This window comes from Cebus imitator, unplaced genomic scaffold, assembly GCF_001604975.1.
Source record: "Cebus imitator isolate Cc_AM_T3 unplaced genomic scaffold, Cebus_imitator-1.0 Scaffold145, whole genome shotgun sequence".
NCBI classification, from domain to species: Eukaryota; Metazoa; Chordata; class Mammalia; order Primates; family Cebidae; genus Cebus; species Cebus imitator.
In genome coordinates this window covers 948,893-959,208 of record NW_016107460.1, presented here as the reverse complement: position 1 = coordinate 959,208, position 10,316 = coordinate 948,893, and the positions used below count along the sequence as shown (strand labels likewise).

Below are 10,316 nucleotides of genomic sequence, written 5' to 3'. Positions count from 1 at the left end.
CAGGAGAATTGCCTGAACCCAGGAGGCGGAGGTTGCAGTGAGCCAAGATCACGCCATTGCACTCCAGCCTGGGTAACAAGAGCGAAACTCCGTCTCAAAAAAAAAAAAGGAACTCAAACAACACAATAGCAAGAGAACAAGTTACTTCTCTAGAAAATGGGCAAAGAACCTGAAAAGATATTTCCCAAAAGAAGACATACAAATGGCCAAGAGGTATATGAAAAAATGTTAAAATCATCAGGGAAAAACAAAATCACAAAGAAATATTTTCATACCTGTTAGGATGGTCATAAACAAAAAGACAAAAGAAGAGTCGGTGAGGATGTAGAGAAAAGAGAATGCCCTTGTACACTGTTGGTGTGAATGTAAATTAGTAGTTATTATGAAAAACAGTACAGAGGTTCCTCAAAAAAACAAAAACGAAAACAAAAATATAACTACCATAAGATTTGGAGATTCCACTTTTGTGTATATATCCAAAGGAAATGATATCTGCACTCCCATGTTCACTGCAGCATTATTTACAATAGCCAAGCTATGGAGTCAATCTAAATGTCATCAATGGATGAATGGATAAAGAATATGTGGTATAATACATAAGGGCATACTATTCAGCCTTAGAAGATATCCTGTCACTTGAGATAATATGGATGAACCTGGAAAATGTTATGCTAAGTGAAATAAGCCAGGCATAGAAAGACAAATACTGCATGTCTCACCTATTTGTGGAATCTAAGAAAGTCAAATTCATAGAAGCAGAGAATAGAAGGGTGTTACCAGGGACTGGGGGGACAAAAGTGAGGGGATTGTGGAGATGTTGGTTTTTATTTTATTATTATTATTTTTTGAGATGGAGTTTTGTTCTTGTTGCCCAGACTGGAGTGTAATGGTGCAATCCCAGCTCACTGCAAACTCCACCTCTGGTAATCAAGCAATTCTCCTGCCTCAGGCTCCCAAGTAGCTGGTATTACAGGCAAACACCACCACACCCAGCTAATTTTTTGTATTTTTAGTAGAGACAGGGTTTCACCATGTTGGCCAGGCTGGTCTTGAACTCCTGACCTCAGGTGATCCATCTGCCTCGGCCTCCCAAAGTGCTGGGATTACAGGCATGAGCCACTGCATCCCGTCTGAGATGTTGGTTAAAGGATGCAGAATTTCAGTTAGATAGGAAGAGTAAATTCAGGAAATTTATTGTACAACATAGTGACCACAGTTAATAATAAGGTATACTTGAAAATTGCTGAGAGAGTACATTTTAAATGTTCTCACTACAAAAAAAGTATGTGGAGTGATGCATATGTTAATTAGCTTGATTTAGCCATTTCACAGTGTTTACATATATCAAAACATGTTGTTGTATACCATAAATATATTGATTTTTTAATTTGTTAATTTACAAATAAAAAGCCACCTTAAATAAAAGTACTCTCACATTCTAAAATGAAAGACTATTTGTATTTTGAGAGATATAAACTGGAAAACCAAAAATAAAGAAATACAAGTAGTAGGAAAAAAAAGGAAAAATATGCTCAACCTTCCTTCGTTTTTTTTCCCTACTTTCTTCCCTTCCTTATCCTCTCCTGGTCTCTTACCTTTCCTCCTCTCCTCTTTCCTTTCTCCTTCCCTTCTTTCAGTCTTGGAGCTAATATTTTAAAATGCTAACAATTATTAATACTTATTAATAGCAATATGTATCTTGCTCTTGTACTATATTTATAGTTACATGTCTTTAGAAAGGGAGAAATAAAAAGGAAAATGTTTTACCTTTGCCTCCTTTACAGTGAATCGCTATGATGTTTTCAGGATCTTGAGCCATCCACTCACTTGCTTCCTTTGAGAATACCACCATCTCACTGATTCCAAGTTTAAGATTTTTAGTTAAATTATTTTCAAAAAATTAAGCCCAATATATTTAGCCCTCTTTCTGATAGTCAACTTAGCATAAAACTTACCGTAAAGTGGGGACATTATGGTCATCAATCATGATTCTACTGACCCTATTATGGAAGTGCTTAGGATCATAAGCTTTTTCACCTAAAATAAATAATACATATGTCATATCTCTATGGGTAATACCATAGTAAATGAAGTTATTAATAGGTTAACATATCTTATTAGAAATTCCTTATCCATCTTCAGAAAAAGCTCTCCAAGTTGCTCCTGCTGCTCTAAAATAAATGTAAGAGTCTCAAAAATGTAATAATAGAGGTTTATCCAACTCATGTACCCTAAACTCAACTTATTTTTGTTTAACAGGTGTAATTTTTAACTTTCTAGCAGACTACTCATTATATTATTGCAGAGTAGTTAGAAACCACACAAGAGGCAAATGAAGCTGACCAAAAAGATTGCCTCCTGAAAATGTCTATTGAGTATACAGGCAGGGGGAAAAATCAAGAGAGACAGAATGGTAAGCTGCTTTACAACCTATTTTCTAGAGTTTTTTTTTTTTTTTTGCTTTTTTCCCGTCTATGGCCCTGTTCTCATCACAACCCACTGCTAATGGATCAGAGGACTCATTTGTTATACTGTCTATGTCCTCATAACATAATCTGGCAGGAGAAACAGAAAGATTTTCCTAAACCTAATATCGCCAGAACAGATCTTCCCTAAAATGGTTTACCTCCATGCCAGCCTCATTGGTCCTGCCAGAACTGCCTCCTTCATAGAGTGCTTTGTGCTGCTGGGCTAACTCCTACCAAATGGGGTCAGTCCAAGGTAGGGATTTTTAAATTCATTCCTCACCACCACCAAATACTTATGATTAAATGCAATATAAAAAACAAAATCATCTTCTTATATGCAGTAATCTATTTTCTAGCCATAGTAGCAACATATAGAGTAATGTACATACTGCAGAGATTGTAGACACGATAGTGGTTTGGGTGCTTCTTGTCTAGAAACCGTACAACTTCCTAAAAAAAAACACACACACACACCTTATATATCCACATGGCACCATTTTTTTTTTTTTTTTTGAGATGGAGTCTCACTGTGTCGACCAGGCTAGAGTGCAGTGGCGCAATTTCTGCACACGGCAACCTCCACCTTCCGGGTTTAAGCAATTCTCTGCCTCAGCCTCCTGAATAGCTGGGATTACAGTTGCATGCCACCATGCCTGGCTAATTTTTTTGTATTTTTAGTAGAAACAGGGTTTTACCATCTTGGCCAGGCTGGTCTTGAACTCCTGACCTCGTGATCCACCTGCCTCGGCCTCCCAAAGTGCTGCAATTACAGGCGTGAGCCACCACGCCCAGCCCAATGGTTACTACTTTCTATTAATTTGTCTCTCACCAGCATCTTCTAGGGGAGATTCAGGGAATACCAGGGTATGGAAATTTCAAGTGTTAATCCACTGTGTTTTTTCACATAGTCCACAAAGCGTGTTTGGCTATTCAGATTAGTCTCTAGTGTAAATACACGCTGTTTAAAGCTACCAGATAAGTAATTTAGCTGGTTAACTAAGTAAATTTGTTCCAAATCATTAATTCACAGTTATTGTGGTTCTTATTTAAATCTGATTCATATTGGCTCTTATTTAAATTTAATTCTGAATGGATGTGTCTTAAGATAATGATCTGCATGTTACAGTCTACCTAAGCACTATGTAAACAAATAAATGCAAAAAGTATATAGTATGATTGTGTGTATGCATGACAGAAAAAGATAAACATTATATCAAATTTTAAATAACTGGTAACAATATGGAGACTTTTTTGGCTCCTCTGTTCTCTTATTTTTTTTTAATGAAGATATATGTGTACTTATGAGTGTGTATATATATATATATATATACACACACACACACACACACACACATATGTGTATATATATGTATAACCTTTAAAATGAAAAACAAATAGTAGTTATTATTTAAAATACAGTTAATACCAGTATATGAGTCCCACTATTTTTTGGAAATATATCGTTCTGAAACGTACACATGTACACACATATATCTCTGTGCAACAACAAAATGACACAAAATTTTAAAACTGATTAATATGGTACCCTCAGAGCAATGTTTACTGGCTTAATATTAAGAAAAATAAAATTAAGGTATCAAAGTCATCCATTTATTAAACTGGTTTTCTCTGGTAGGAGGAAATAATAAGTCAAAAAGATTAAAACTGTATAGACAAGTCATAATGAAAGGACAAAAGCCCAGAAACAGACCTACGCATATATGTTCACTTGATTTGCAATAAACATACCTCTGCAATTCACTGGGGGAAATTATGCTCTTTACAATAAATGGTACAGGAGGGATTGATAGCTCTATGAGAAACATGAACCTTGATACTTTATATCTTTACAACAATTAATTGGAGATCAGTCATAGATCAATATATTGACAGAGGTGTTGGTTACATGCATATATACTTATGTATAATATCAAGATATACACTTGATTAGCGCAACTTAACCATATGTGTTATACTTCAATAAAAATGTGATTATATATGCATGCATATACATATGTGTACTTACATCAGGGCATACATACATACATACAGATCATTTTATACATCTTTTTACTTCAACGTTTATTTTAGGTTCAGGGGTACATGTGCAGGATATGCAGGTTTATTACACAGGTAAACGTGTGCCATGTGGTTTAGTGCACAGATCCTCCCATCCCTAGGTATTAAGCCTAGCATTCCATTAGCTTTTCTTCCTGATGCCTTCCTTCCCCTGCACCCTTCCTCCCAACAGGTCCCAGTGTGTGTTGTTCCCCACCATATACCCATGTGTTCTCATCGTCAGCTCCCATGTATAAGTGAGAACATGCAGTGTTTGGTTTTCTGTTCCTGTGTTAGTTTGCTGAGGACAATGGCTTCCAGCTCCATCCATGGCCCTGCAAAGCATGTAATCTTGTTCCTTTTTATGGCTTCACAGTATTTCATGGTGTTTATGTACCACATTTTCTTTTTGTTGTTCTTGTTGTTTTTTAAGTGTTAAATAATCTTTATTTGATATTACGCATAAACCACACTAAAATGCCTTTCAATAAGTAAAGGGAACCATTTTAAATAACGGGAATTCTAATTAGATTGACATAGCTAAGGCCAAAAATATAAAGCAGACATTGCTACCTCATCTTCAACCCTGGCCTTTAAGAGGGAAATAAACACAAAATACAGGTGAATCTTACTTGGTTCTGAGACAGTAAAGGAATTTCCCCAGTATTTAAATATATTCACATAACCAGTTATATCAATCTAAATATAAAAATGGTCTTCAATAAGTTTTAAGATGGCACTCACCATCTTTGAAAAGTTGAACATTATTTACAAAGTCTAATCATATCTTTAGAAGGGGCATACAGTGATAGCATTTACTGAATTGGAATTACTATTAAAATTCAAAGACCAAAGTTACTCATTTAACCACAAACCAGCCTTAGTCTTAAATCAGGACTGCCCAACAGTCAGTTATTCATGATCTGAATTCTGGTGTATGAGATCTATTAAATTATGGTACACATAAAAAAGTCACGAGAAATTTCTCATGCTTTGTAATAAATGAGGCAGTGGCCAATTACTACTCACTAGTAGCTTTTTTGAGACAAGCTATCAAGTCTGTCCTTTCTGCCTTCTTCTTAATGCCGTCAAAGATCATTTTTGTTCCAGGGATGTACTTCTTGGGATTCTCCGAATACTCCATCAGTGTATCCTCTCCCCAGGTAATGCTTTTGTTCTTATTGGCGTCTGTGTAAGAGAATCCAATGGCCTGACCTGTCTTCTGCCTGAAGAGGCCATGGAGATTAGGACCAGTCTTATGCTTGCCTCCCTTTTCCACCTTTTCCACGGTGTGGCACTGGGCACACTTCTGAACAAAAATTTTCCTGCCTTTCTCAACATCACCCATATTTAATTCTCTCTTTCGTCAATGGCGCTACAAAGGTTCCCACTTGGAAGCCAGATGTCCTACTCTCTCTATGTACTACATTTTCTTTACCCCATCTATCATTGATGGGCATTTAGGTTGATTCCATGTCTTTGCTATTGTGAATACTACTGCAATAAACACATGTGTGCATGCATGTACCTTTATAAGACAATGATTTACATTCCTTTGGGTATATGCCCGTAATGGGATTGCTAGGTCAAATGGTATTTCTGCCTCTAGGTCTTTGAAGATTTGACACACTGTCTTCCACAAGGGTTTAACTAATTTACACACCCACCAACAGTATAAAAGCATTCTTTTTCTCCGCAACCTTGCCAGCATATGTTGTTTTTTGGCTTAATAATGGCCATTCTGACTGGCATAAGATGGTATCTCATTGTGCTTTTGTTTGCATTTCTTTAATGATCAGTGAGGTTGAGTTTTTTTTTTTCCCCACATTTTTGTTGACTGCATGTATGTCTCTTTTCTGAAGTGTCTGTTTATATCCTTTGTCCACTTTTTAATGGTGTTTTTTTTTCTCATAAATTTAAGTTTCTTGTAGACTCTGTATATCAGAGATCTCATTTGTTAATTTTTGCTTTTGTTGCAATTGCTTTTGGCATTTTCATTATGAAATCTTTGCTCATGCCTATGTCCTGAATGGCATGGCCTAGATTTTATTCTAGAGTTTTTACAGTTTGAGGTTTTACATTTAAGTCTTGAGTTAATTTTTGTATATGGTGTAAGGAAGAAGTCCAGTTTCAATTTTCTGCATATGGCTAACCAGCACTCCAGCACCATTTATTGAATAGGGCGTCCTTTCCCCAATGCTAGTTTTTGTTAAGTTTGTTGAAGATCAGATGGTTGTAGGTGTGCGGTCTTATTTCTGAGTTCTCTATTCTGTTCCATTGGTCTACATGTCTGTTCTTGTGCCAGTACCATGCTGTTTTGGATACTGTAGCCTTGTAGTATAGTTTGAAGTCAGGTAGCGGGATGGCTTCAGCTTTGTTCTTTTTGCTTGGGATTGTCTTAACTATTCAGGTTCTTTTTGTTGTTCTTCCATATAAATTTTAAAATAGTTTTTTTTTTTCTAATTCTGTCAAGAATTTCAATGGTAGTTTAATGGGAATGGCATTGAATCTATAAATTGCTTTGGGCAGTATGGCCATTTTCACAATATTTATTCTATCCATAAGCATGAAATGTTTTTCCATTTTTTGTATGTATTCTCTGATTTCTTTGAGCAGTTGTTGTTATTTCCTGTTTGTTTTTCCTTTAACAGGCCACTCTACTATAGTGCTTCTGCAGTTTGCTGGGGGTCCATTCCAGACCCCAGTCACCTAAGTTTCTCCAGTACCTGGAGCTATTACCAGTGAAGCCTGCAAAACAGCAAAGATGGCAGCCAGCTCCTTCCTTCGGAAGCTCTATCCCAGGGGTATATTGACCGGTAGCCAACTTGCACGTACCTGCAGGAGGTGGCTGGAGACCCCTGTTGGGTGTTCTCATTCAGTCAGGAGGCATGGGATCAGGGACCCATCCAAAGCAGTCTGGCTGCTTTTGGGTAGAGCAGGTGTGCTACATTCTGGGGACACTTCCTTCTCTAGACCACCTGTATTCTCCAAAGCTAGCAGGCTGGAGTGGCTGAGTTGGCCAAGTTGCAGAGATGACAGCTGCTCCTCCCGTCAGGAGCTCCATTTCAGGGAGAGATTAAATCTCTGTCCATAGAACCATTGCTGGAGTAGATAAAGCCCCCGTAGGGAGTCCTGCCCAGTGAAGAGGAATGAACTGGGGTCCTGCTTAAAGAAGCAGTCTGGTCACGATTAGCTGTGCTGTGGGGAACTCTTTTTTGTCCAGACGGTCTGTATTCTCCATAGCTGGCAGGCTGGAGTGGCTGAGTCTATGAACTACAGTGATGCTGGCTGTGCCTCCCCAACTCCCCGAAAACTCAGACTCATCTGAGGCAGACTCCAACCCGCTGCTGGTGGCTGGCTAGGATTCCGAGCCAGTGGGTTTTAACTTGTGAGGTGCCATGGAAATGGGGCCTACAGAATGACACTGCCTGCTCCCTGGATTCAGCCACCTTCCCAGAGATACGTATGGACAGATTTCCTACTGTGCTGAAGATCTCAGGGGCTGGAGTATGCAAAACTCCTGGGTTTCTGTGTGTGCCTGAGCAGCTGATGTGCCGAGACTCCACACAGCTCTGTGTATCAGACCCAAGGCCCTGGTGGCATGGGCTCACAAGGGTATCTCCTGATCCACAGGTTGCAAAGATCCAGGGAAGAAGCACAGTTTCCTGGGCAGGATTGCACACTCACTCACTGCCTCCTTTGACTCGGAGTCGGGGTTCTTTGGCTCCACGCTGCTCCCTGCTGGGCCGTTGTACCCTCTCTCCACTTTTGTTTTCCATAGGTTGAGCTGTTCATTCAGTCAGTCCCAATGTGAGAATCTGGATATCTCAGTTGCAGGTGCTGAATTTACTCGCCTCTTTTCATTCCTCTTCCTGAATACTGTGAACTGCAGCTGCTTCTAATTGGCCATGTTGGATCACTCTAAACATTTCTTTTTTAGCCCTAGTTCTTAATTCCTATAGCCCTTGGTTTATCACCAGTTTCTTGATAAAATAATCTGTCCATATTCTCCAGTCATGGGATGATGACTCAGGTCGGTGATTCAGGCCATTTTCTGGGAAGTAGCTGAACTTGCGGCCCTGTCCTGTTCAGACCTGAGCTAACACGTTGCAGAGAGGTATTCCTTTCACCTCTCAGCAACTGATGTCAGTCTTCAATAATTATATTTTTATTGAGGTATAATAAGTATTATAAATTACATAAAATTAAACAATGATCCTTTCAGCTAGCATTTCACAGTAAACAGCATTGTATGTTTGAAATTAATTGAGTCATCCACAGAGCCTAAAGCAGTATGCCCTGAATATAATTTAGGATCTTAACCTAAGAACACACATTTTGGTTATAACATCCCCATCCTTCTTCCCTATAGTAGACTGTCAAAAATGGCCACAATTCTTTAAAATTCCTTCCATCAATTCTTGGAGTTTATTTTCTACTTCTTGAATCCAGACTGGTAGTGTAATTTGCATTGTCCAATAAAATGGAGTAGAAGTAATATACTAATTTTGAGCCTGGGCCTTAAGAGGATTTGCATTGTTTTGATTGCTGCTCCTGGGACTCTTGCCTCTGCCATCATGTGAACAGGCCTGAAGCAGCCTACTGGAGAATGAGAGACCACACAGGGCCATTCAGCCAAGTCACGTTATTTTCTTTCATTTAAAAAAATCTTTTTCCTTCATTCTTTAAAAATACTTTTAATTGACACATGATACTTGTTCATATTTATAAGGTAGAGAGTGATATTTCAATGCCTGTATACAACGTATAATGATAAAATCAGGATAATCAGCATATCTATCACCTCAAATGTTTGTGTTGGGAATACTCAATCTCCTCTCTATTTAAAAATACATAATAAATTACTGTTAACTGTAGTTACCCTACAGCACTATAGAACTCCAGAACTTATCCCTATCTGTAAGCTTAAATCTGATATTTCTTTGTTGATTTACTGTCTAGATGATCTTTCCAGCGCTAAGCGTGGGATATTAAAGTTCCCAAATATGACTACATTGGAGTCTATCTTTCCCTTTAGATCCAATAATATTTCCCTTGTTTATCTGAGTGCTCTAGTGTTGGGTACATATATATTTACAATTATTATATCTTATTATGATCTTATAATGATCCCTTTATCATTATAAAATGACCTTCTTTGTCTCTCCATACAGTTTGACTTAAAGTCTGTTTTATCTTACATAACTACCCCTGCTCACTTTTGGTTTCTGTTTGCCTGAAATATTTTTTTTCTATCCCTTCCATTTCAGTCTGTGTACCTTTACAGGTGAAGTTAGTTTCTTGTTGGCAGTATATATTTAGGTCTTTTTTTTTTTTTAATCTTGGCAATCAACTCTATAACTTTTAATTGGGAATTTGATCTGTTTACATTACATTCAAAGTTATTATAAATAGATAAGGTTTTATCTTTTCATTTTGTTCATTTTTTTCTGGTTGTTTTGTATATCCTTTGTTCTTTTCTTCCATATTTTAAAAAATCTTTGTGGTTTTGTGTTTTTTCTGTAGTGATAAAGTTTGATTCCTTTCTCTTTTTCATGTGTGTATCTGCTCTACCAGTGAGTTTTATACTTTTGTGTGTTTTCACAATGGTAATCATCCTCTTGCTTCCAGATGTAGCACCACCGTAAGCAGACCTTGTAAGGCCAGTCTAGTGGTGATGAATTTCCTCAGTTTTTGCTTGTCTGGGAAATATTTTATTTCTCTCTCATTTCTAGGGGATAGCTCTGCTGGGTATAGTATTCTTGGTTGACAGGCTTTTTTTTTTTTTTT

At 37.6% G+C, this 10,316-nt stretch overlaps 2 protein-coding genes across 4 annotated transcripts in view; both read right to left on the bottom strand.

The window, feature by feature from the left end:
- The window catches only part of LOC108313878 (phosphatidylinositol 3,4,5-trisphosphate 3-phosphatase TPTE2-like), a 72,831-nt gene that overhangs the window by 24,126 nt on the left and 38,389 nt on the right, over positions 1 to 10,316 (bottom strand). For all 3 annotated transcript variants that reach the window (XM_037743448.1, XM_037743449.1, XM_037743450.1), the window contains 3 exons: positions 2,858 to 2,918; positions 1,956 to 2,037; positions 1,768 to 1,856 (listed from right to left, as the gene is read on the bottom strand). In XM_037743448.1, coding sequence (XP_037599376.1) covers positions 1,768 to 1,856; positions 1,956 to 2,037; positions 2,858 to 2,918 — 232 coding nt within the window. The remainder of the gene's footprint in view (positions 1 to 1,767; positions 1,857 to 1,955; positions 2,038 to 2,857; positions 2,919 to 10,316) is intronic.
- LOC108313879 (cytochrome c-like) lies at positions 5,548 to 5,874 on the bottom strand. The gene has a single exon (XM_017542472.2). The coding sequence runs from the start codon at positions 5,872 to 5,874 to the stop codon at positions 5,548 to 5,550; it is 327 nt and encodes a 108-aa protein (XP_017397961.1).